General features: G+C 39.1%; 2 protein-coding genes and 1 long non-coding RNA gene across 12 annotated transcripts in view; 2 read left to right on the top strand and 1 right to left on the bottom strand.

Annotated features, from left to right (window-relative positions):
- Window positions 1-8,515, top strand: part of LOC136772021 (serine/threonine-protein kinase WNK1) — a 182,483-nt gene extending 173,968 nt beyond the window's left edge. For 8 of the 9 annotated variants that reach the window (XM_066724672.1, XM_066724674.1, XM_066724675.1 and 5 more), the window contains 3 exons: window positions 604-645; window positions 3,399-3,610; window positions 4,135-8,515. In XM_066724672.1, coding sequence (XP_066580769.1) covers window positions 604-645; window positions 3,399-3,610; window positions 4,135-4,485 — 605 coding nt within the window. In that variant the 3' untranslated portion in view covers window positions 4,486-8,515. The remainder of the gene's footprint in view (window positions 1-603; window positions 646-3,398; window positions 3,611-4,134) is intronic. The other variant, XM_066724678.1, reaches the window with a different exon arrangement.
- A 1,330-nt stretch (window positions 8,516-9,845) lies between these two features.
- rad52 (RAD52 homolog, DNA repair protein) lies at window positions 9,846-15,878 on the bottom strand. 2 transcript variants are annotated; one of them, XM_066724669.1, is made up of 11 exons: window positions 15,425-15,878; window positions 15,039-15,140; window positions 14,664-14,757; window positions 14,198-14,265; window positions 13,900-14,018; window positions 13,417-13,492; window positions 12,893-13,113; window positions 12,233-12,414; window positions 11,672-11,767; window positions 10,870-11,109; window positions 9,846-10,182 (listed from the first exon to the last, which is right to left on the bottom strand). In XM_066724669.1, exons 1-11 carry the CDS (start codon window positions 15,491-15,493, stop codon window positions 10,121-10,123), a joined length of 1,329 nt encoding a protein of 442 aa, XP_066580766.1. In that variant the 5' UTR covers window positions 15,494-15,878; the 3' UTR covers window positions 9,846-10,120. The 2 variants fall into 2 exon arrangements, with proteins under 2 accessions (XP_066580766.1, XP_066580767.1); XM_066724670.1 differs by lacking the exon at window positions 11,672-11,767.
- A 3,624-nt stretch (window positions 15,879-19,502) lies between these two features.
- On the top strand, window positions 19,503-21,397 carry LOC136771761 (uncharacterized). Its single transcript, XR_010822371.1, has 3 exons — window positions 19,503-19,566; window positions 20,158-20,315; window positions 20,453-21,397. It is a non-coding gene; the product is annotated as an uncharacterized LOC136771761 (long non-coding RNA).
- The last annotated feature ends 6,351 nt before the right edge of the window (window positions 21,398-27,748 follow it).

Raw genomic sequence — 27,748 nt, 5'->3', positions numbered from 1 at the left:
GGTTCAGCCAAGTGACAATATTGTTAATTCTGGGACAGAGCTGTAAATTCAAGCTCAGTTATATAGTTTTTATTTTCATAAGTCTGTCCATTTAATTGACTCGTTATTTAAACGTATTAACAAGCCATGCATTATTACAAGCCGATGTGCATGAAATGTATATGGCTGATACAACTAGAATTTCAGTGAAAGGATCATTTTAATTGTTCAGTCCAAATGTGTTCCTATAAATGCTTGTAAGATGCATTGTCTTCATTAATGATATTTCGTGTTTTCCAGGTGGTTGGGAGTACTAATACCATATACACCACCACAGTATTGAAAATCTGGGGATAATAAAAATGCAGAAATAAACCCAGACTTATACACTAACCATTGAAGTGTTCAGTGATTTCAGGGAAGGGCTTCTGTGCTTGGATGTAAAGTTTCAATGTGTTGTGAAGATCTTCACTGTAGCACTAATGCCCTTCATGGGAGTGGTGTTACAGAGAGGACAGGTGTGACTAGGACTGCATGTTCCAGAACAATGACCCCCATCAACACTGTTACTGTGATCGATTTTAACGCTGCCTTTTCCAATCCAATATTCTCTTCATGCTTCAGGGAAGATGGTGAAAAAAGTGTGCCCCTGCAACCAGCTCTGTAGTAATTATCTTTTTTATCTTTAACAATTGTCCTACTCCCTCTCCCTTTCCCTGCTTGTCTGCATTAGTCTGTGGCAGCAGATAAATACATGTCCTGTGTGCTTTGTATGTTCTGTCAGCCTGACTTCAGCATTTCATCTGTCCTGAGCATGTTTTTTATTTATAGACCCATACTACTGCTCCTCTCCATTAGATGCAAATGCAGGGCGATAAATCTGGACACTAGATAGTACCTGTCTTGTTCCACATCTTTCCCATTGGTTCATGCAGCGTTCTAGCTCACAGAAGCGTAACAAAATGTGCACGGGCCCATTCACCACCCAGTGTATTCTGAGGACACTTTCTCACCTGGACATCTCCCAAGAACTTGCTGCTCCACTTCACACACTTGTATCTCTTGGATAGGTGTCTCAACCAAGGGCTTCCAGCACCATGAGTTTTAAACCGGTTTTAAATTGCAACCTTTCACAACACAGTGTGACCTTCTTTTATAGGCTATCCTTTAAAGATCTTGACACCAAACCCAACTTCCACTCCCAGAATTCTCTTCTGAGCCATACCTCCTCATAGTGGTATTTTCATTCACACTGAAACATGAAAATCTGTCCTACACAGCAACTTAAAATGATTATCTATCAGATAATGGCCTGTTCGTGGGGTTATTGTAGGTTGATATTAATCCTATTACCTGACTTCCACAAGATCACTGGACATGCAGAGAGAACGTACCAATCATATGATCTCAGTCCATTATAGTATTTCCAGTTATGAGCAAACCGGACAGAAACTAACAGAGAATGTGTAGTAAATGCTGAGGTCAGAGCAGGCTGCCTGTTTGATCCCTATCTTGCCCAGGTATTCAGTGTATTTATACACTCACCTAAAGGATTATTAGGAACACCTGTTCAATTTCTCATTAATGCAATTATCTAACCAACCAATCACATGGCAGTTGCTTCAATGCATTTAGGGGTGTGGTCCTGGTCAAGACAATCTCCTGAACTCCAAACTGAATGTCTGAATGGGAAAGAGGTGATTTAAGCAATTTTGAGCGTGGCATGGTTGTTGGTGCCAGACGGGCCGGTCTGAGTTTTTCACAATCTGCTCAGTTACTGGGATTTTCACGCACAACCATTTCTAGGGTTTACAAAGAATGGTGTGAAAAGGGAAAAACATCCAGTATGCGGCAGTCCTGTGGGCGAAAATGCCTTGTTGATGCTAGAGGTCAGAGGAGAATGGGCCGACTGATTCAAGCTGATAGAAGAGCAACTTTGACTGAAATAACCACTCGTTACAACCGAGGTATGCAGCAAAGCATTTGTGAAGCCACAACACGTACAACCTTGAGGCGGATGGGCTACAACAGCAGAAGACCCCACCGGGTACCACTCATCTCCACTACAAATAGGAAAAAGAGGCTACGATTTGCACAAGCTCACCAAAATTGGACAGTTGAAGACTGGAAAAATGTTGCCTTGTCTGATGAGTCTTGATTTCTGTTGAGACATTCAGATGGTAGAGTCAGAATTTGGTGTAAACAGAATGAGAACATGGATCCATCATGCCTTGTTACCACTGTGCAGGCTGGTGGTGGTGGTGTAATGGTGTGGGGGATGTTTTCTTGGCACACTTTAGGCCCCTTAGTGCCAATTGGGCATCGTTTAAATGCCACGGCCTACCTGAGCATTGTCTCTGACCATGTCCATCCCTTTATGACCACCATGTACCCATCCTCTGATGGCTACTTCCAGCAGGATAATGCACCATGTCACAAAGGTCGAATCATTTCAAATTGGTTTCTTGAACATGACAATGAGTTCACTGTACTAAACTGGCCCCCACAGTCACCAGATCTCAACCCAATAGAGCATCTTTGGGATGTAGTGGAACGGGAGCTTCATGCCCTGGATGTGCATCCCACAAATCTCCATCAACTGCAAGATGCTATCCTATCAATATGGGCCAACATTTCTAAAGAATGCTTTCAGCACCTTGTTGAATCAATGCCACGTAGAATTAAGGCAGTTCTTAAGGCGAAAGGGGGTCAAACACAGTATTAGTATGGTGTTCCTAATAATCCTTTAGGTGAGTGTAGAATCACACACAAGCTTTTTTTTTTTTTTTTAGTTTTCTCTGCATAAAGCTGATGCTTTTTATTTGACTGGTTTGGCTTCTTATATATATATATATATATATATATATATATAAATAAATTAGGGCAGTTTCCTTATTTTCCCCAATGTGCCAAATACTTGTTCTTTTACTAGCTGAATTTATTTTCCAACTAAATGCTGGTTTTAATAACAGGCTGAGCATAACTTGATTAATCAGTTTATTTTGGCGTTATAGTTTGTGGTCAACAACCTTTTAAAATGCCATTTTACTATAAATAATGGCAGCTATTTGGGGTTTACAGTTTTAATTGTGATACTCAAGATTCAAGCACAGCCAATTCAATAAGCAAGACAAAACTGAGTTTTGATTCGGCTTGCAAAAGCAACAAACTCTTGGACACCTCGAGAAATTATCTTCACATAGAGCAACACAGTAAAGGAGCAATGGCACTTTCATACTGCTTAGGCTTTTATCTGGGTTTAACTTTAGTTTTTTGGGGCTCAGACCTGCACATCATTTTTTTTAAACATATTTATTCATGTTTTAGTTGGTTCATCATTGCCTCACCATAACCATTTTAAAACCCAAATTTCCTGTTTAACAATCAGGAGTGCTTGACAGGCTGTGTGTGTGTTTCAGGGACGAGCAGCACCAACACAGTCAGTGGGACGGGCCAAGGACAAAATCAGCCGCCCACCACGATGCCCCAGAGCCGGAAGGGGACCTTTACGGATGACCTGCACAAACTGGTGGACAACTGGGCCAGGGACGCCATGAACCTGTCACAGGGCAAAAGGGGCTCCAAGCAGCCAACACATCAACTGCAAGGGCAGGTCCACAACTACTGTGATGTGAGCACGTTTTCAGACATCTATAGAGTTCACTCCTGCATGTTCATACATTATTACAAGGGTCCTTTGTTTTATGCGACCTGCTTTCTAAGGCTGCTCTTCATTCCTCCCTGTGAAAGGTGGCAATGAAGTCTGCTTAATTTAACCCACTGATTGATTCATGATCTTACAATTCTTTTAATAATCACAGTATTTTTATTTTATTTTTTTGAGGCATGGAATGAGACTGAGAATACTAGGTATAATGCTTTTTGAATGCAATGTTTTTGACTCAATGTTTATTTTATATTATAACTATATAAGTTATAATTATGTAGCTATAATATATAATTATTTGGATTTTTTTTTAATTATTATTATTATTATGAATTCAATTAAATTCAAGGCTGCAGGGATATCTAGGGCATAGCAGTTGAATTTCTATCAGAAAAAAACAAGTCGCAGAAAACGCAGAGCCCTAGTTAATTACCTCTGTCAAGCAAAGCAAAATTAATGTTGTTCCATTTTATTGTGTCATTTCATAGGCAATTCCACCAGCCAACGTGGCTAGGAAGTTCTCGGCCCCTGGACAGCTGTGCCCAAATATTACGTCTTCTCTGAGCGGCCACACAGCCATCCCGACCCCCCCTGCTACCTCCTTGGGGGCCCGCAAGACCTCTCTCTGCCCAACCCCACAGTACGGCTTCCCCTCCGCACCTTACAGTGCTCAGTGGGCGGGCTCAACAGGCCACACACAGCAGGCTGGACTCCTCACCACCTCACAGCCCCTGGGCCAGTTCCCATCCGTCAGCCCCGGGTCCCTGCAGGGCTTTCACATCAGCACTTTGCAGAAATCCGTCAGCAACCCCACAGGACCAAATCTACGGACAACGTAGACAACCCTCCCTGTCAGTAGGAGGGGGGGGGGGGGTGTGGGGACCGATGGAGTGTGCAGTGTGGCGGGGGGGTGAGTACTTCTAGGATGACCAGCGCGTGACACCAGGGTGTGAGGTGACTTGTTAAAGGAGAAGTGTGAAGATTTTTTTTTTTTTTTTTTTTAAACATCCAGCACTGTATGCTTTCTGAAGCTCTTGAGTGCTTTATATTCTGCAGGAAAAGGAGGGGGAATACACCACCTCTAGGCTGACTGAGGATACTTTTTATTCCGTAGCGTCGTGGATGGGTTTAGGGACGTATGGCTATCCTAGCACCAGGCTTTTAAATAATAAATTAAAAAGAAAAAGAAAACCAATGGACAAAAGGATGCAATATTCAGTGGCCAAAGAAGGTGTGGGAATGGCTATTGTAAATCCCTTAGGTTTGGGTTAGGTTCCTTATACTGGCCAAATACTTATTCCAGAATATATAGAAATATTTACTCATATTTTGGTGGCCTTTGTCAAAATGTTCCAAGAGGGATGTTAGTTTTCTTGTTTTGTTTTGTTTTCTTTTCTTATTTTTAAAACCGGTTGTAAAGTAAGAGTTATTAATAATAGTGCATCTGTCCGGTCTTTACGGCGTCGAAGGAATTGTCAGGAGCTTCACAAAGACGACAGTCAGCTGCATGGTGTGAAAAAGCTGAATGTCTCTGCAGACATTGCTTGTGAGGATAATTTAAGCTTTAAATCTTTATCTAGTACTAATGGTAACAGCTTTTATAATCATGACTGCATTAGGGGCCTCTTTCAAATAGTTGGATTTAAATGGATATTTAAAAAATAAAATAAAAAAGTGTTCTGTACGGACATGTATTTACCCATCAGTTTTTGATGTTGAAACACTGTGATTATATAAATGTTGTTGGACAACATTAGTTTAAAAAAAAAAAAAAGTAAAATGTGGAACTTGGAGGGTTATTAAAAAAACAAAATAAATAAGGCTAGCTATATCCATATACAGTACTTATTGGAGACACTTTAACTGATTTGTTTTTATTTTATTTTCCTTTGTACTTTCTTTAGATAATTAATGTGAATGTAAAATGGTTTAATGTACTTGAATAACAAGTCTTTTCCTTCCCCCATCACCCAGTACGCGTGCTGGATTTACAGTGCCTTGTACCTTTTCATTTGCTTCGGATCTGGCATGGAGTTGCTGAAGCTTTGTTGGTCCTGTGAAACAATCAGAAAGGAGTCTTGTGAGGTATATTGGGGTGGAATTTGTTTTGGTGCCATTTTGTTATTGTCAAATTTAATAGTTCTAATCCAAAAGTAGAAACGTATTAGAGTATTTTCAACTACAACTACAGCACATGAGCACCCATACACAGAGTATATGTAACTAGCAGGGAAGGGAAGGTACAGTGAACTTGGAAGGATCATCTCACATCTGGGATTTCATTCAAGACAAAAGTGCTTAAAGGATTTATGCACTCCTCAAATACTCTTGTTAAAGCTACCAAGTTGATGTACAGCTGGGCTCTCAACCTTGACTCCAATTTGGTAAGTTGGACCTCTTTGCTGGTTTTGTTTGATCAGCTTTAGAAAAAAATAAGAATATATGGCAAACTAAAATGCTGAAAATCCCTTTAAATATTTCCTGATGAATTCCCAGCAGTGCACAAGGTCTTGTGTTGATTAGGAACCGCTTGAGGAGTGTGTTGTATGAAAGTGAGAAGAGTCAAGAATTGTATGTTGGGAGTTTTGGAGGAAATAGAAAGTGCGTAGAGATTGAACAGGGTTACATTTAGAATGAAGTAATTCTGTAAGTAGGTTTCCCTTAATGATTTTTTGATGGTGTGGTCGATCATAACTGACTCCAACCCTGTTAATTTATTGCAGGTTTAGTCATATTTGTAAGTGTCTTTCAACACAAGTCTAGTGCACTGAGCTGTCCGACACCTGAAGACCTACACAAGCACCCTCCCAAGCACACTTATCACTGTTCATTTCCCTTACTATGGAACACCTGGACGTTTCTATAGTGATAACAGTTTTCAGAAATTTGGCTGATTTTTCTTTTCAGTGTAAATTCCTTTCAAACATCTACTTTTTTTGGGGGGGTTATTTTACATCATCCCTGCTCTATATTCCACGCATGATAGTTCTAATTTTGTAGTGAAAAATGTTGACGGTTAGTGTCTGGAAAAAGAAACAAAGGTTGGTTTTCACAATAAAAACCTGTACATGTTTCCAGTGGGGTATTGATTCCTTCATGACATTGGCTGTGCCTTCTGACAGCATATGTATTAGAAAATATGGATTTGAAACAATTACAGATTCAAACAAGTCAAACTCTTGTCTTAATAACTTAAGACACACAAAAATAGAAATGGGGAATCAAGAGTTTCCAGACAATTCTTTTCAGCCTCTACCTACAATTGCAGAAACATTGTCTTCCACTCATTCCCTCACTTGATCACGATATTTGTCATGTGTACATCGTGTCTGTACATGGTGTTGGTTAAATGTCATGGAAATGCATCTGAAGGTAAAAACCACTCTTACAACGTGGTATTTCATGCTACTCTTCAATGAACTTCAATCAGATGTTTTTGGTATCCTATGATGTCCTGAGCCCAGCTGTTGTTAGAAGTGCATGAGTATTCCCTGTGGAATGAAGACATTTAGCAGAGTCCTGCAGTATAACAAAAGGTTTTTGTTAAGTTTCTTTTTTTTTTTTTTTTTTAATGCATAGATGTAAAAATAAAACCTTAGAAAAGTAAATGTATGGTTTTCATTTTGTCATGGCTACAGGTCACTTTTGCAATGTTGTAGAGACTGCTAAATGAAAAACCTTCCTTTCTCCATTTGTTCCCTGCTTTTGCAAATCATTGTCTGGTATAGGGACCCATCACTTGAAACTGGTTATGTAATCTAATATACTCAGCAGTTATTTTGTGTGTGGTTTTGTTTTGTCTGTTTTTTTTTAATGTTTTTCTGCTACTTTTTTTCTATATATTACTTTGCCTGTTTTCACATTTGTCCTTTCATTAAGAAAAAAAAATCAGTTCAGTATTACATAGCAGAATTCTGATAAAGCTGTGAAAGAAAAAGTCACTTTGCTTTCTTTTCTTTATTTACTTTACTTTTCCAAAAGTGAACTCTTCTACAATGCCACCAAAATTAGTGCCATTCCTGAGTACAAAAAAACACTGAAGCAACATCTTCACTAACTTCAGACCTGAACAAACTGTTTACTTTGGAGAATAATAAAATGGCTGCAATACAGAAGAATATGCAATGATGTTTTAGGGGTTGGAGGTGGATGGTTTGTAGGTGGAAGAGGATTTATTTAGTTCCTTGCTATTGTATAATGGAGGGAAGTTACTGAATTCAAGAAAGTGTATAACAATTCTATTAGCTGGAATGCAGATTCTGCTATTATTGTTAATGTTTCTGTAAGATAAGATTATATACATATAATATTATCTTTTTTTTTTTTGCCTTTCTGTAATGAATGCTCAGCAAAGTGCCGGTATATAGAAATGCCATTCAATGCAGTAACATAAAAACACCAAGTTCCAGCAATGAAAGGGTTTGTTTCTCCGAAACATTGCATGCTACTTTTCTGTCACTGGTTACTTTTTCAAAAACAAACTAAACTGAAAATGCACAACCTTAAAAAAAAAAAAATAGCAACTTGGTTTTATTTGCCATTAACCCTCCTGTGGAAAAACAGAGCAGAACAATACTGTTACTTATTGCTACTGACCTGTCATTAAGTTATTTTGTGTTTTGTAGTATCTGATTTGTTTTACTGAAATTGTTTTTGTCTCTAGACCTTCTAGTGACTAGTCATTGGTTTTCCATATGCTATTTAACATTGTACAAAATGTTTTAAAAAAATGTAGGGAATCATTGGCAACATTTAATTGTATGTTTGCACTAAATAAAGGGTGTTCAAGCTTCATGTAAGATTGCGCTTTGCGCTCCAATAAAATTTGTTACTTTATTTGTAAACTTAATAAACAAATCATTCAAATAATTAACTGTTTTGTGGCTTATTCTAATTCAGCTCTCTTTACCAGGTGAACACATCATAAGTACCTCTGTACTGTCCAACAAGGTACTGCATTGGAACCAGTATAGCTACACCAATGTCTCTAGACCTCTTCTGATTATGAACATTAGTGCAAAGTAAATAATTGTATGGGTAATTATATTCAGCATAGTGCCATTAAAAAGCACCTTCAGTGCTTGAAAATGCTCACTCATCACACCCTGACTGCCAAAAGGTAACAGCAACTACAAAATGTATTCACATCTTGAATATTCATCACCACCTTTAGGACCAACAATGTGAATAAAATTTTGCATTCACTTAAAACCACAAACATAAACAATATTGTATATATATGTATATATATATGTATGTATATATATGTATGTGTATATGTGTATATATATATATGTATGTATATGTATGTATATATGTATATACGTGTACATGTATATACGTGTACGTGTATATACGTGTATATACGTACATGTACATGTATGTATATACATACATGTACATGTACATACATACATGTACATGTACATACATACATGTACATGTACATACATACATGTACATGTACATGTATATACGTGTACATGTATATACGTACATGTATATACGCGTACATGTATATACGCGTACATGTATATACATGTACATGTATATACGTGTACATGTATATACGTACATGTATATACGTACATGTACGTATATACATGTATATACATGTACATGTATATACGTACATGTATATACGTACATGTACGTATATACATGTATATACATGTACATGTATATACGTACATGTATATACGTACATGTACGTATATACATGTATATACATGTATATATGTACATGTATATACGTACATGTATATACGTACATGTATATACATGTACGTATATACATGTACATGTATATACATGTATATACGTACATGTATATACGTACATGTATATACGTACATGTATATACATGTACGTATATACATGTACATGTATATACATGTATATATGTACATGTATATACATGTACATGTATATATGTACATGTACGTATATGTACATGTACATGTATATATATACGTATATATATGTATATATATATATATATATACACACATGTATATATATATGTATATATGTACATGTATGTATATGTACATGTATGTATATGTACACACATGTACATGTACATGTATATATACATACACACATGTACATGTATATATATATACATGTGTGTGTATATATATATATATATATACATACACACATGTATATATATATGTATATATGTATGTATGTATATATGTATATATATATATATATATATTAGTATCAAATGTTACTTGTCCTGATCTGCTTTTATAACTGTATTGAAGGCTGCAAGTCCAAATACTTAAGGGATGTGATGTTTGTAGCTGTAAGGGACCATGAACAACATTATTCACTATTCATAAACTAGTATGAAGAAAAACTGATTTGTACATTTAAAATAATCAAACTTCTGAAATATTCTGAAAATGGTTGGCGTTTAAAATCTTTTCCTCCTGTCAAAGGTATCTTCCTGTTCGAAATGATGGATTATGTTTCCAGTCTCCGCTTCTTCATGTAGTGCCCTTGTCTGTATGGGCTGCACTGGCCCCCTGTGTCAAAAGAGGAACAAGAGTTGATCAGAGCTGCAATTCTATCCCTGGTCATTTGGTAACAGTTTGTTTCTTACCAGTTACAGGGCAATAGTGTAATAAATAGCAATAAACTCAAGTGTACTGTGCTTCCAGATCTCCACAAGGTTGGGAGCCCCTGCATTACCCTCTACCTGCCCAACAATAACAGGTGGCAGTTGATGTTGCTTGACCTCAGCAGATTAAAGCAACTCCTGCTGAGCAACAGGCTCAAGGGCCCTACAAGGATGTGGGCAGGTCAATTCACAGCATTTACATTTCCTCCTGCATGGATATCCGTTACATTCAAGGCATTTTCAGCATCTGCATACCACAGCCCTGGAACTGGTGGAATCCTGAAGAGGAGGGTATACCAGCAGTTACATGAAAGGTATGTGTTTCCCAAACTAAACCCCTAATTGGATTTATTGCCTTATTTCAACCTTTTTGGTTATTTGCCACTCTTGGACAAGTGAAGATTGTTCAGATCAGTAGCTGCCAACTGTGCCTGAATGACACAGACAGAGGGGTGGCTCAGCTGACCAGGGTTGGGAACCACTGTGTACTGTCTGCCTGGGGACCTTTTTCATCCCCATGTGGTCAATTCCCAGTCACACAGGTCATTTCAAAATGGACATGCTGGGGAGGGGGTGTTTTTAGTGTTGGTACCTGGTGTTAGCAAAGGGACTTCCTGCTGCTGCTGAGCTGCTCTCTTATGACAGTTGGCATTGTCGAGCTGGGCTGGGGGTCTGGCAGAGGGTGGTCTCTGTGGGGTCTTGCTGCGGGTCATCATCTGGTGTCCCCTGAGAGGAGTGGACGGCGCAACAGGACCTGGGCCAGCCTGAGCCCTGCCCCTACCAGCCGGTACATCAGCAATGTCCAGGGGAAGATCCCACAGTGCAGGGTCATCTGCAGGAGGGACAAGTTCCTTATTGAACAGGATACTAAACACTGACCACTCAATGAAATGCATCTCACATCAGCATTTCTGGGCCCTCTAAAATAAGCATGGCTAGAATCACAACACTGACATGCAGCTTGATAGCTGAAAGTTTTTTTTATATTTGAATTCATTTTTTCAATTTTCTACCATTGTTTTTTGGTTGTTCTGTCTCTTTACTCAACAGCACTAGTATTAACTTGACATTTCCAGCAGTATTTGGGAAAAAAAAAAAAAAAAGTACCAACAAAATTGGCTATTAGTGGTCTTTCTATATAGTGGTCAATAAGAAGCAAAGGGTCTACACAAATTCATAGATTGGTAATATACATACACGTATACATACATGTATACAGAGCTGAATGGCTCTGATTGTAGGTCCTGATTCTGTATGATTAGTATGGTTTTAGGGGTGACAGAAGTTGGTCAGTTGATGTAAGCCAGTGCGTGGAGCAGAGAGATCTCAAACTGGCCTATGGCTGTGACCAGAGGGAGGGCAGACACAGCCTCTGACCCTAGTCTTTTGCTTACCGGCCAGATACTCATCCTCACGGGGTCTCACTTGGCTGCTCACAGGAGTGCTGTGATTTATCCTGGCATTTCCGCTGCCTGATATGCTTAACCTGCCTGGAGAAGAACAAATGCCAAGATGCATCTTAGTCTACTTCCCCAGAACGAGCATCCTGCTGTGCTCCTCATGCACTGTAGTGCCGAGATAATCTACACACTGGCCACATGTCAGCCTGAACTTCAGATGGAGGGGTATGTAAAATTTGAACTGCTACTCCATAGAAATCAAGTCATCACTTGTGCAATCAACTAGAATCTAGAAGATATGATAGGACAATTTTTTTTAATTCACAGTAGTTAAAGCTGAAACACATACCATGGTCTATGCGTTTCATTGATTTTTAAGGTGTATGTTTGTTACCACATTAGAGAATAACATAAACAGTCGCAAAATTAAGGAAATCCCAGTTTTCTGAGGCACAATTTCTGAACAGGTCTGAAATGATTCTATTAGGCTTAAATTATTACAAAAATGCCCAACCTAACTAACCACACAGTAACGTCTGCCCCATCTCTCCCTACCCTGGCCGCTATTTGTCCTCCTGTCTCCGGGGGGTGCTGTGAGTTCTACATTGAGCTGCTGCCCCTCCTGCATCTTCTTCGCCAGCATCTGCTCCCGGAACTTCTGCTGCATTTGCTGCTGCTTCAGTTTCCTCTGCTGCTTCGGGTCCGAATGCAGAGACACATCTGCAGCATTCGCTGTCCTGAACATCCAATCACAGACATACCATCGTAACCTCAGATTAGAACATGGCCTTTAGTTTCCAGAGCAGACACATATTTGGAGTAAGTATACACTTCTACAACACAGGTATGTTGTTGTCATGTATGTTGTTTTGGGGTTATTTTTCTTCTCCCTGAAACCTTTGTCCTGGGGCTGTTTTTTGTATGCTTTGCTGGCTCACAGGGTGGATGAAATCCCATTTATGAAGTAATGATTGAGATGAAAACCAGTTTGGATGTAAGGGCTTAAACAAGTTCTATGTATAAGTATGAATTAATTAGATCGATTAAGTATCTTACAGGTGATTTAGAATGAAATACAGGTTTTGCGATGTTGCCTGTATAATATCATACCCTTCTTATTACAGAGAGAGCTGCTTCTCCAACAATGGTCCAATTAAAAAAAAAAAAAATCAAAACCAGGCTTTGAGATCCAGTGTGTTAGCCACCTGGTCATACCTGGAGGGATCATGCTTTATGGCAGACTCCTGCTGGTAGGGGTGCAAGTCGGTGCTCTCCTGCTCTGCCTGTGGTGGGGGCTGCTGCAAAGGGGGTCTTCCCATCTCACTGCCAGCCCTGCTCCACTGGTCTGCCTGCACCAGGCTGCTGTACCGCACTCTCTCCACCAGGGGCTCCCCATCTGAGCGTTTCATCTCGGCCGGATCCAAGTCGGGGGGAGGCTGTGTTGGGGGAAACGGCTCCAGTTAATGGGTTCCCTGTGGAGTGCATCTGGGCTGACTGAAAACTATTCACTGAGCAAACAGCTGATCAAAATCAGCTTAAGGTCAAAATCAAAATTCTCTCCCCTGCTGGCTGGTGTCAAATCCAGAAAGTACCTTATAAGATACTGTTCTTTCACTTACAAGTAGTAGTACAAATGAATCTGTGGTCAGGCGTAAATGGCTTTCAACAGGTGAAGAATACGATCACGAAAGTCTACACTGTAGCAGTTTACAAATGAGTAAACATTCAAAATGACTGACCTGTTTTGGAATCTTATTGATAGCCATGAGATATTGTTTGTTAAGGATGCAGTTCCCCAGGGCGTTTCCAAAGCTTCTGCAAGAGATTCGATATGAAAGGATTATCTGTGAGAAGTATGCAGCAGGAACTCTCTGCCATTTGAACCCAGCTGAGGTAACAAGAGGCTGCATCATATTCCCTCCCCTGATCCTCTCCAAAATTACACTTTTACAGTCAAACAACTATTTTCTAAGAGAAGAAAATCACTTCAGTTGGCTTTGATGACTGAGGAGCACCACAGGACATAAAAGGCAAAGAAGAAATGGTACAGGTTGAAATGTACCTTTAGATCTAAGATGCATTTTCTAAGATTTAAATCCTGACTAAACACATTGCTATACAGCACCTACTTATCAGCCTTAAGACTGATTTGTCCATGAATGTGTGCTCCTTGGTAAATACCAAGAGGTTGTCTTACTTTAGGAAATTAATGTTTGTATTACTTTAGAGCTCTCTTGAGTCCATCCGTGACCGCCTCCTTCCTTGCTTTTTCCAGGGACAGAGCTTTGGATTTTTGCCCTTCACTCACCCCATAGCCCACATCCTCATGAAATGAGCCATCCTGGGGGCCAAGTACAAAACAGAAAAAGTGGCAATGCTGAAGACAGACAAAAAACATCCCTCACACTCCACACACAATTATACACATGTACACCTTCATTGAAGGCAAATAGTATAACTCTAGCAGACAGTTCACGATTGATCAAGTTTCTTTATGTTCTTACAAGATTGTGATCTTACCTTCAGCTGAACTTTCACAAATGCACTGACTCCGACATAGAATTTCCCATTTATGAGATCCACAAAATCTAGAGTAGATAAAGGAGAGAAGAGAAGAGAGAGGGAAAGAAAAAAAAATCAAGGGCAAAAATGTGCTGCAAAACAGATATTGTGGCTAACCTGGCATTTATTTGGTTTTGAAAGTGAATTTTAATTTAATGTTTCCCTTGAAAATGTAGAAGACCAGTTCATGCCTCTTGTGTGTTCCTTTAATTGAATTGGTCTTCTTTGTATTTGCATTATACATGTGCTACATGATTCTCAAGATCAGTTACTACTATCTCAAGTCTTTTATTATTCAAATTAAAAAGTGTCACTGTACATTTCACCTTTTCTCATGCAATTGGAGAGGTCTAGACTTTTGGTATTTTCGTTGGAACATTAACTGAACTGCAAATAAATATTTCAAGTCATCTGTCTAACTCACCAACATTTTGCTGAGAGATAGAGTGCGACCATCCATTATAACCAAACAGCTCATTGGCGAGACTTATCACCCTATGTCCCTCAATATAGCACACCTGCAACAAAATGGTAACAATTAATCTTTTTGCTTACTTGAGGAAACCTGCCTTAACTATTAGATTTCCATCTTTTTCTAAGTTAGTGGAGAAAATATTCAAACCCACCCCAGAAGTTACTATTATTAAACATACAAAAAAAAAAAAAAAAAAGTATAATCAAGAACAATCTGTTACTGAGAGAATAAGGTTACAGAAAAAAAAACATAACTGCATTCTCTCAAAACACTTTCTATTCATCTAAAAACAATTTTACAGAATTACGGGATCAGTGGCTTGACCTTCTGTCCGCCCCCAGCCTGGCGTGTACTGATGTATTCCGGCCCCAGTTTCTGCCGCAGTGCATTCTGGATCGCCTGGTACTCCTCGGCTGTGTAGCGATACTGGAAGGAGAGCAATGAGGGTTTTATGCTCAGATCCACTGCACAACACACACACTGGATCAATATATATTCAGTATTTTCCAAACTGTAGTGTGGTTAGTTACCTACAAAGCCTTGTTATATTACAATACTACTAGGCCTACCATATACAAATACATACAGGGGGGTGGGGTAAATGAAGCTACAGAGACGTATTTATACATGACAATATAACATATAGAAGTCATGCCGACAAATATGATCTGTACGAAAGAGAAAATATTAGCCTACTTGAACTAACAGACCTGTCCGAAACACGCTGTGATGTTTTCCCCGTTCTTGCAGCCGCTGTGATCCGCACTGTCGTGCATCATGGTCCTTCAATCAGTGTCGCAAAACATAATGCGATCTAAACACAATCACTATAAGACACATACCATAACGATATAATTTGCTGTCATAAGGCAACTATTTATGCATCCAACACTGACAGTAGTGTTATTAACTAAAGGACGTCAAAAATACAGATTTGATTAAAGGAGTATTGGTTCATAAAAATAAAAAGTCTCCTCACCCAAACCAGTACGAGAATGTAAACACGTACATGGTTTAAAAATTAGGCATGTTGATAATGTGACTATTTAAGTAAGGTATGGGCGATATACATGAAAATCATAGGAAAACAATCTTACAGCTGGGACCTCTAAATATTCAAATGCATTTGTTCTTGAATCTGTTTTTGTAACTTCCCGCCGGATCTAGCGATCTTCCTGCAGCGCATGCATGGCATTCTGGGAGTGAGGTCGGAAATGCATTTTACACTGTGTTAGGCAGCCATGTTAGTGCAGGCAAAATATACACATTGAGATATGTCAACTAATGATGGGCAGTTCGATTCTTTTTAGTGTCTCGATTCATTTGATTCAGTTCAGTTCGGTGAATCGATTCATTTCGTTCATTTGAGTCACAGATTCAATGACACGAAACCAACCAATGCAGACGGGATAGGGATAGGTTAGGTAGATTAATTTGAACCGGAAAGAACGAGTCGTTGACAAACTGCACGTCATGAAAGCTAGCAAAAATCTATAGTTGGTGGACTGTGTTAAATTAAATATAGTTGTGACAAAAATACATTTAGAGTCCTGGAAATAACAACAGTTCGAAACATTAAGATTATTTAGCCAACACGATTAATGTAAATGTAACGTTAAAAAATATACTGCATCTCTTCCTTTTTTTTTTTTTTAGTCAGTCATTGTTGACAACGACAGAGGCTCGAACGAGTGGAATTTGTGCAGCTAACCTGTGTTATTTATTCAGCATGTAGCAAAATGCTGTATGCCCACATTGATTGACAGATCCACGCATCCTTACCACACAACGCTCCGTGAAGTTAAATGTTGCAAAAGTACAATGACGCCCTCCATAATATTGCTTTGCAACAAACCCCTTATACGAATTCATATATGATTTTAAATTGTGTCATTTTTAAAACATTAAAACAAATTTTCTTTCTCTCTCTCTCTCTCTCTCTCTCTCTCTCTCTCTCTTAACATCCTATGCCAAAACTACAGTCAAGAATTATAAATAACAAAACATAGGCCTAATAAAATATCCTATAGATTTAGATAATAAAGAATGGTTTTATACACACTATCCAACTATGTAATACAGACACGGCATGAATACTTACAAGGTCTTTATATTAACATTTAACATAAATGTATAACTATAAAATAGTAATTTAGCTATGCAATGTACACAATGTCCTGGCTCTATGCCACATTTATTTAAATTAAAGTCATGCTTTCTCATCTGAAAAGGTATGTTCTTTTAGGCAAGATTTGCATTCAGAAAAACAATTTCCCACACTTTGCCAGGACTAATACGATTCTCCTTTCACTTATAAGCTGACCTGTCTTTGAGAAAATGTGCTCACTTGGTACAGATGTGGCCACTTTTGTCTTCACAACCTGTGAAAGCCTGCAACGATCTCCTTACCACTTCAGTGGGTCTGCTCTTCTGTGGAGCAGAGGCTCATCTATGAAGCTTCTGACTTCCATGATTGCTTCTAATGTGGTATTTTGTGATGTTACAAGATGTGAAACACAGTCATCAAGTTTTTTCCAAAACATTGCTGTCTGGGTTTCTGTAGTTTCTGTTTCACTGTCTCTTGCTTCTGGAGGTAAGTCATGGGCAACACTAGACGCATCACTCACTCTCCCAGAAGCTCCAGTGATATTTCACTGCATCTTCTGCTGTTCCGTCTTCTGTAAAAGCACGCTTTTTAAAGCGAGGATCAATAACTGATGCTTCCGCAAGTAAAACCTGAAACTTGATGTTGTGGAATCTTTGAGACATAGTTGTCTGCTTGACACTAATCATTCTCATGTTTCATGAAATGTAGCATTCCTCTGTAGTTCAGTTGTGATCCTCTGAAGACCTTTTCTCATAATGATGACTTTTGAGGCAGTTTTCTCTGAACTAATCTCAACAGAAACTTAATCGAATGATTTCAGAATATCACATTACTCTGTCATAATGAGTTCTGCTGTTTGGTAGGGCATAGGATGAATTTAATAATTTGGTAAAGGCTTTGAACCCCTTGTCTTCGACAATCAAAAATAACTGATAGTCCATAACTACCATTTTTTCAAGGGCCTCATCACGTTTTTTCTGCCTTACAGGAGCTGTAGGTCACATGGCATAATTTGTTATGCTTGTCTGCAGTGTTCTTCCACTGCTTGATGGTGCAAATGGCTCACCTCTTCTTTGAGTGGCACTGGCCATGGCACTTTCTGCACTTGTTGCAGTTACATTCAGTCAGTCAGCATCAGGCTCAGCTTCCACAGTTGTTGCTTGTGTTGGCTGCACTGTTGGGTGCTTTATTTTGAGGTGACGATAAAGATTTGTTGTTGATCAACCTCTGCAGGACAGCTCATTGTGACATATGTCACATTTTGCCTTGCTGAATGTGACTGGAGTGAAATGGCACCAAACTGAATTCCCTTTGTGGCTTGAAGTTCTCTCACTCATTTTATTTAAAAAAATATTTTCTGTTGGCTTAAGAGTAAGTTGTCCAATGCACTTGTACTGAGGAAAACAAACAACTGTACATCTCTGAACAAGATTAATCCCTAAATCTTGTATATAAGAGGAGTCATATGATCGATCACACATAAATGCGACATGTACATTTGTAAATATTTATATATATATATATATATATATATATATATATATATATAGTGCGTGTAAAATATTATAGCAGTTTAAGAACGTCATCCATGTGCAACTTTATCCATGTGCAATATCGTCCCAAAGTTGTACTGCACCTCGTGAACTGCCGTCATTATTTAATTACAAAATATTTAACCGTAGTCGTAAAATTTAATGTAGCCTATAAAACATATTCTTACATTTAAATAATTAAATAACCTTACAATACCAGTAAGTGTGTATTTAGTAACTTTAGAAACTACGTGTATATCTAAATATTTTTCAGTCATTTGTTTGATTTTACTCAAGATGACTTGCAAGTATTAATCGTAATTTGTGCAAAATAATTCAATGTTAAAAAAAAAACAGACCTGATAGTGATATTTCATTATGTATTTGTTTGGCAGACGTACCCAATGTTATGTACATAGTAAATAAGAACTGCAATACATACACACATTACCCTATATTCGGTCTTAATGTTGTAACTGATGCCATTTTGGCTACTACAGAGTTCTTTCTTATGCACTAAGCAAGTGGGAATTGGGAAACAACATGGCACATACGGTCTTCAGTTTCATACTCATAGCACTCAACGAGTTGTTACGACAAATTAATCATGAAACAAATTAAATGAAAAAGTCAGTGAGTCTTTGAACGAGATTCGATAGGCTGGTAACCTGACTCCTGCGCCGCTTTGAACCAATTCAATTCAATGTAGTCCTTTAGGGTGTGTTCACACTTGTAGTTCGGTTCTCTTGGTCCGGACAAAAAACAAAAATTATACATTTAGCCTGGTTCGCTTAGCGTTCACACTGGCATTTTTAACACCAAATCTAAACAAAAGCCATAAGCATAAGGTCACAACCTGATTGGACAGCTTTTATGACGTATATCTTGCTACCGAACTTGCCAAGCATGGTAAAATAATAATAATAATAATAATAATAATAATAATAATATTCGGAACGCTTCACGGATTTGCGAGTCATCTTTTCGCAGCTGAACATTCAAAACCATGCTGTCTCCTGGGCTAAATTCGCTCGTTGGCTTTATGTTTATGGTGGTATTCACACCAGAGAACAAGCGAGGAGCACATAAAATGTGTAACGGAGGCAAAACAGCACTAGGAATTCCTACACTTCACAGACGCTGCTAGGAGACAACGGTTCTGACGCCTGTACCAAACATTGGGCAACATAGCTCCTATTATGAGAAGAACCAGGTATGCTTGATCATTCTGTCCTTTGAAATCAAATAATCAAGTACAGTACTTACAAGACCAGAATTACATTTGTTTGACAACTGTTTTATCAAGTTATATATTTTCGTGATTTCCTTGTGTTTTCTGCTGTTCTGTGTAAATAACATTGGCTTAGCTGAAGATTGCCTAATGAAGATTGGTCAGAACATAATTACCCTAGTTAATTAATGAAAGGATGAATGAAAAAAATACATATAGGTTTGGTGATGAAAGATTATGTTTTTAATGTATAGTATCAATTGTGCTATGCTGCTTTGGTCTGTGTAAATGGCATTCTAGCAAGAGAAAATAAATTAGCAGTTTAGAAAGTGGACTTTCAGTTGTGAAATGAAGTAATTAATGAATGAGTAAAGAAGTGTATACGTTTTGGTGACGAAGGATGCTGTTTTATGTTCAATGTCGATTGTTTTATGCTGCTTTATTAAAACATTCACTTATTTTAGACCTATAACTAAATATAAGATCTGTAACTTTTTAATTTGTAATTCAGAATGTTCATAAGTGACTGCTTTATATCTTTTGTCAAATATCTATAATTTGTCATCCACAAAGGAGTGTCTGGGTGTTGCCACAGTCCTGTGTTTGGTGGCAGAACATCTCAGATAACTGGACAGATATGGGCAGTGATTGGAGAATTTTAGAATGAGAAGAGCAACGTTCATGCACCCCTGCAGCCTTCTCCGGCCATCCCTCACACACTGCAATTCAAGGTAAATGTTTATCTTGCATGATAACACAGATGGAAGTGTAGTATGGCTTTGAATAACTTTTTTTTTTAAATACTGTAAAAATGTGCAATTATTAAATGTTAAAATAATATTACTCTGCAATAATTAATCTGCTTCAGGTTTCGCAGATCACTACCTGTGGAGCAGAGAGTTGCAATTTGTCTCTGGAGACTGGCAACAAACTTAGAATTCCGATCAATCTGTCATCTTTTTGGAGTTGGAAGATCAACTGCCTGTGTGATCACCCAGGAGGTCGTAGCTGTCATCAACTGTACAGAACAACACCCTCTCACGCAGAATTGAAGAACATTGTACAAGGTTTCAGAGACAAATGGAGATTTCCACAAGCCGCAGGTGCAATAGATGGAACACACATATGCATAACAGCCCCTCCTGATTGTTCTGCCGATTATTACAACAGAAAGGGATTCTATTTAGTGATACTTCAGGCAGTGGTAGATAAGATTTTAGGACATAAATGTTGGCTGCCCTGGTTCATGATGCCAGAGTTTTGGTTAACTCCTCTCTCTTCCGGAGAGGCCAGGATGGAACTCTCTTACCTGCGTGGACTGAAAGGTTTGACAATGTGGATGTGCCACTGTTTATACTAGGGGATGCTGCTTATCCACTACTTTACTGGCTTCTGAAACCATATCCGGAAAACACAGGGTTGACACCTCAAAAATCACACTTCAACCACAGGCTTAGCCAAGCTCGCATGACAGCCTTTGGTCATTTGAAGGCAAGATGGAGATGCCTCTTGAAAAGATGTGATGATCATATAACCCTCATCAGCCCCATAAAATCTGAATGCTGCATTTTGCATAACTTTTGTGAAATCCACCATGAGGATGTAATGCAACTTGATGAAGATTATGATGGTGCTTGCCAAGAGGAGAATGAAGACAATGAAGACCATCAACTTTACAGAGACAATCAGGGTGGCCATGATACTAGGGATGCACTCTGTACATATATGTCAAGACTGTAGGCTTAACACAAAATACAGCCAAAGGTAAAAAAGACCAAATTAATGATTCATGCAAATTAAACTGTTTCCAGTATTGTTTTAATCTGCTCAACTGTTGCTTTTGACAATTTGTTATAACCCTATTTAACTTTGAAACAACCTACCTAAACTAAAACCAGAATAGAGTACTTTAAACTTAAGCTTCATCTTAGAGGGGCCTAAAGATTAAAAAAAGTGTTGGGTAGAGTTGGCCTCATGTAGCACAGATGACAAAGAGGGCACTGCATTAACATCAGCCCTTGGCTGTTTACCCTCAGTTTGTGACTGCAGATGGTGCAGTGGTGGTCTCATCATTTCACACAGGGGCTGCTGGTGTGCTGATGGTGCAGTGGGCAGTGTATGATGTCCTGTTGGTGGCATAGGACATGCAAGTGAAATGGATTGCTGAGGCTGCAGGTGAACTTGTGTCACAGTGTGTTCAGGGACTGACACTGAAGGGGTAGACATCACCCGGGCTCCAGGATGTGAGTGGAGATTGGACAGTGGTGGGCCAATTGGTTTATCTTGGCACACTGCATTCATCAAAGTGCCCATTACCTGAAAAAACATAGTGTTGGTAGCCTGCTGCTGAGCTTGCAAAGCTTGAAACCTACGTTCTTCGGCTTCCTGGTTTGCTTTCATCCATTTTTCAAAGGCTGCACTCTCCTGTTGTTGCAGATTACGTTCAGATTCTTGAAACTCCTTCAGCAGTTTGGTCTGATGTTGTACGAAGGTCTGGAGGTCAAGACTCTCACACTTTTTCCTCTTACGTGCCCGAGCCCTTGGGGTGGCCTGTTCTTGCACGCTTTCTCCACACATTTGGGTTGTCTGGCATCTGTTCATCTACACTGTCCTCAGTAGATGCCAGCCCCGCTTACAAGTAAAAATAAATTTATATATATATATATGCATACATGTACACTCACCTAAAGGATTATTAGGAACACCTGTTCAATTTCTCATTAATGCAATTATCTAACCAACCAATCACATGGCAGTTGCTTCAATGCATTTAGGGGTGTGGTCCTGGTCAAAACAATCTCCTGAACTCCAAACTGAATGTCTGAATGGGAAAGAAAGGTGATTTAAGCAATTTTGAGCGTGGCATGGTTGTTGGTGCCAGACGGGCCGGTCTGAGTATTTCACAATCTGCTCAGTTACTGGGATTTTCACGCACAACCATTTCTAGGGTTTACAAAGAATGGTGTGAAAAGGGAAAAACATCCAGTATGCGGCAGTCCTGTGGGCGAAAATGCCTTGTTGATGCTAGAGGTCAGAGGAGAATGGGCCGACTGATTCAAGCTGATAGAAGAGCAACTTTGACTGAAATAACCACTCGTTACAACCGAGGTATGCAGCAAAGCATTTGTGAAGCCACAACACGTACAACCTTGAGGCGGATGGGCTACAACAGCAGAAGACCCCACCGGGTACCACTCATCTCCACTACAAATAGGAAAAAGAGGCTACAATTTGCACAAGCTCACCAAAATTGGACAGTTGAAGACTGGAAAAATGTTGCCTGGTCTGATGAGTCTCCATTTCTGTTGAGACATTCAGATGGTAGAGTCAGAATTTGGCGTAAACAGAATGAGAACATGGATCCATCATGCCTTGTTACCACTGTGCAGGCTGGTGGTGGTGGTGTAATGGTGTGGGGGATGTTTTCTTGGCACACTTTAGGCCCCTTAGTGCCAATTGGGCATCGTTTAAATGCCACGGCCTACCTGAGCATTGTCTCTGACCATGTCCATCCCTTTATGACCACCATGTACCCATCCTCTGATGGCTACTTCCAGCAGGATAATGCACCATGTCACAAAGGTCGAATCATTTCAAATTGGTTTCTTGAACATGACAATGAGTTCACTGTACTAAACTGGCCCCCACAGTCACCAGATCTCAACCCAATAGAGCATCTTTGGGATGTGGTGGAACGGGAGCTTCGTGCCCTGGATGTGCATCCCACAAATCTCCATCAACTGAAAGATGCTATCCTATCAATATGGGCCAACATTTCTAAAGAATGCTTTCAGCACCTTGTTGAATCAATGCCACGTAGAATTAAGGCAGTTCTGAAGGCGAAAGGGGGTCAAACACAGTATTAGTATGGTGTTCCTAATAATCCTTTAGGTGAGTGTATATCCAAATGATGTTATGATCACATTCAGTCTATAATTCTAGATAACCAAACCTCACTCACAATTTCAAATAAAATAAAAAACTTTGTTGACCTGAAGGAATTTTGCCCTTAAAAAAAAGACACACTTAGGAGACACGGGCAACACATCAGTAAAAACATAAAAAAGTGATTTTCGATCTGGGGAAGTGTACCCTTACTCAACTTGTGCACCGTGCAACTCCGATTGTTTATTTTATTAAATTTTAAAAAGTTTGCGTTGACTACTAATAATAGGTGGCAACCTATTATTAGTAGTCAACGCAAACTTTTAAAAATTTAATAAAATAAACAATTGTTTATTATCAATCAATTCAATCAATCAATTTTTATTTGTATAGCGCACTTCGCAGGGTAGCCACAGAGCGCTTTACACTATTATAAAGATGTTTACCTAACAATTTTCTCACATGTGTGTTTTAAATAAAAGCTCAGTGTATTTTGTGACCCGGCAGCAATCCTGTGTGGGGCATGGGTTAAGTCATGTGATTTGTGCAGCTCAGAGATCAGACTCTGTCTGTCTTGCTGTGCATGTGTGGGATTGGCTGAATAAGTACAACAAGGCGTGTTTGCAAGGAAATGGGCTGGTGTTTCCCGAAAACAAGTCTATATGAGGCAATATGGGTGCATTGCAGAGACAATAGCAGTTTGTAATGTAAAGCATGTGGATGGATTTAGATTAGTTTTGGTTAACTTGACAGATTGCCATTCAGTATGTTTATTTTTATGCAAAACAACAATCTGAACCATCTCCGTTTTTACCGTAAAATGTTTGTGTAGAACCGTCTCAGAAATAAGTGGAGAAGTCGCGGAGACAAAGCAAACAGAACTTTAATCGGGCCGGCTCGGAAGCCCCACTGTCAGAAATAATTCCTTCAGTGAGACTTAATGTTTACAAACATGAGTACAACTTTATAGGAAAAATGTCGTAACATCTTATGGCCGTTCATCCAATCAGAAGATACAGGTCCGGGTCCGTTTACGATCTGTCCTCCCGTGAAGAGGTGATAGATACAAAAAGCAGATGTCTGTCTTTGATGTGCACTAGGAAGATGCGATCCCACGGTGGTTATTTACCTAGTGTCAATCGCTCAGTAACAGAAACATTCCTGCCTATCTTGAGAAACGATTAAGTCATAAACAAATTCACAGCAGACATCTGTAGGCTATTTCAGCACTGTGTAATCTTTCATTACTGACAAGGAGATTCTAACAAACCAACCTTGTTGACCCTTTACTTGTCCTGCTAAATCTAATCTGCTCAGTCTGTATACAAACTACTTCTAATGCTAGTATTAATATAAAACATTATATAATTATCACAAAACACTTTCTTCAACATCCTATACAGAGTCTTCAGTTTGTAACTGGGACTAAAACAAACAAAAAATAAAATCCATATAAATGACTAGCGCTGATCCCGGGCAGCGCCGCGCCGCACCTCTGGAATCCCTGTAAACAGACTGAACTCCGTAAAAAAGACTCAAAAGAGTTTTGCTTTCCCATTGAGGGATGATTCCATGACATTTACAGGGTTGGAAGTCGGACGTGTGCCACGTATTTGATCCATATCTTCATACCATAAAAATTGATCCTTTTCGTCACCAGAGCTGCCACTTGGACGCAGAGCATCACGCACCTTTATGTACTGTTGACGCAGCCTCTTCACTTTTATGCGGCACTGTTCCAAACTCCTGTTGAACCCACTTTCCCTTAACCGATCACTGAACATTTTGAACACTTGACCATTTTTGTGCGTTTTTTCGAGTATACTGGAAATATGCTCGTCGGACCAAATGTTAATAAGGAGCTTTACCTCATCATTGCTCCCTCTGCTCATTTTGTTGTGAGTAGCGTACACCGCTGTTCCCGCTCTATGGGCAGGATTGCCAGGTCCAAGAAAAATGTCCAGACCATTTGCAATTCAAAACCCACCCAAAAGGAATTAAAAGTAGCCCAGTTTTTTTCCCGTCCAATCAGAGACAACTGCTGGATTATGGGCTCAAATTAGCACAATAAGTATCGCACAAAAAAAAATATCGCATTCAAAAAATATATATATTGTAAACAAAAGAAAAAACCTTGTGAAAAAAATGATGTTGAGATCAAAAAAAAAAAAATCGAATGCAAAATGTATAGAATTGTAAACAAAAATAATGTATCGAAAGCAAAAAAAAAAAAAAAAAAAAAAAAACGATAGCAAACCTCGCCTGCATTGCCTGTCTTTGCTTCCGATGCTGCAATTTTTGCTTTCGCCGCCAGTTTCTTTGCTTTCGATTTTTTTTTTTTCGTTTACGAGTTTTGGCACTGTTTTGTCGTGAGGGCGGGATTTACAGAGAGACGTGGATCCTGGGTCCAGCAGGTTTGAGTGACGGTTCTTCCTGACTCAATCAGTGAGCAGGTGGGCTGGTCTGGTGATCTCTGTGTGGGATGGTATCGACTGTCTCGGTTTCATCATCAGCGCCGATTCAGCGACTCATTAAACACCCTGTGTGTGCAGAGACCTGCAGTCAAGAGCTGGACAATCATTGGATCACCGCCATTTGAGCCCAAACATACAGCACTGAAACACAACACAGGATGTGCTACGTGCACAGTAACATGTTTAATATCATGTTCATATTAATGTAATCTGCAGAGCACTTTAATTCATCTGCTCAGACAACACAGCGCAAGACTGATGTAGATCACGTCATTTAGCAAGAGTCAAATGGCGGGCCATTGTATTCATTAAGAGCATGTGATGTCCTAGTTTATGTTTAGGTAAGAAACGCGCACAACACACGCATACATGCACACATACACACTATATACAGTGCATGCGGAAAGTATTCACAGCGCTTCACTTTTTCCACATTTTGTTATGTTTCAGCCTTATTCCAAAATGGGTAAAATTCATTATTTTCCTCAAAATTATACAAACAATACCCCATAATGACAACCAATCCAATCCACTGAATTTACCACAGGTGGACTCCAATCAAGTTGTAGAAACATCTCAATGATGATCAGTGGAAACAGGATGCACCTGAGCTCAATTTTGAGTGTCATGGCAAAGGCTATGAATACTTATGTACATGTGCTTTTTTTGTTTTTTGTTTTTAATAAATTTGCAAAGATTTCAAAACAAACTTCTTTCACGTTGTCATTATGGGGTATTGTTTGTAGAATTTTCAGGAAAATAATGAATTTAATCCATTTTGGAATAAGGCTGTAACATAACAAAATGTGGAAAAAGTGAAGCGCACGGATGCACTGTATATATATGCGAATATATATAAAAGATGCGAATAAAGGCTGTATGAAATAAACACATGTAATATGTAGAAAGCGATTGTCCACAACTTTTATTAAAAGCATGCTTTGTTTATAATTAAATTCCGAGGCCATGTAGTTGCTCCTCTCAGTCTATGGGTCAGTTAGCGGTGAAGTCGGATGTGTTGCAGAGTGGAGACTGTCAGACCAGCCCACCTGCTCACTGATTGGGTTAGGAAGACCCGTCACTCAAACCTACTGGAGACCCAGGATCCACGCCTCTCTGTAAATCCCGCCCTCACGACAAAACAGTGCCAAAACTCGTAAACGAAAAAAAAAAAAATCGAAAGCAAGGAAACTGGCGGCGAAAGCAAAAATTGCAGCATCGCAAGCAAAGACAGGGACTGCAGGCGAGGTTTGCTATTGTATTTTTTATTTATTTCTATACATTTTGCATTCGTTTTTTTTTTATCTCAACATCAATTTTTTCTCAAGGTTTTTTCTTTTGTTTACAATATATATATTTTTTAATGCGATATATTTTTTTGTGTGATACTTATGGCGCTAATTTGAGCCCATAATCCAGCAGTTGTTTCTGATTGGACGGAAAAAAAACTGGGCTACTTTTCATTCCTTTTGGGTGGGTTTTGAATTGTCATTGGGCTGGACATTTTTCTTGGACCTGGCAACCCTGCCCATAGAGCGGGAACGATGTAATGTATACATGTAATGCACACGGTAACAAAAACTGTACATTTGATCAGGGCTAGAGGTATAAATCAGCACCGACTGCAGGCATCCACGAGGAGCTTAACGTTGAATGTGGCGATTTACCTGATCACACAGAAGTGCTAGGGCTCAAAATCAGACTTTTTCTGAAAACAAAGGGAGACGAATATCAGAGCTCTCGGATGAAAGCTGGCTGTGTGATCTTGCATTTCTATGTGATTTTACTGAGCATCTTAACACCTT

This window comes from Amia ocellicauda, chromosome 15 (genome assembly GCF_036373705.1).
Source record: "Amia ocellicauda isolate fAmiCal2 chromosome 15, fAmiCal2.hap1, whole genome shotgun sequence".
NCBI classification, from domain to species: domain Eukaryota; kingdom Metazoa; phylum Chordata; class Actinopteri; order Amiiformes; family Amiidae; genus Amia; species Amia ocellicauda.
The sequence above is the reverse complement of the archived record's forward strand: the minus strand, read 5'-3'. Positions and strand labels throughout refer to the sequence as shown.

Coding starts and splice junctions, on each gene's coding strand:
- rad52 (XM_066724669.1), bottom strand. CDS start 15,493: ATGATGCACGACAGTGCGGATCACAGCGGCTGCAAGAACGGGGAAAAC. Junction 15,141..15,424: donor TCACAGCGTGTTTCGGACAG/GTCTGTTAGTTC, acceptor CTCTCCTTCCAG/TATCGCTACACAGCCGAGGA. Junction 13,493..13,899: donor GGACTCAAGAGAGCTCTAAA/GTAATACAAACA, acceptor AATCTCTTGCAG/AAGCTTTGGAAACGCCCTGG.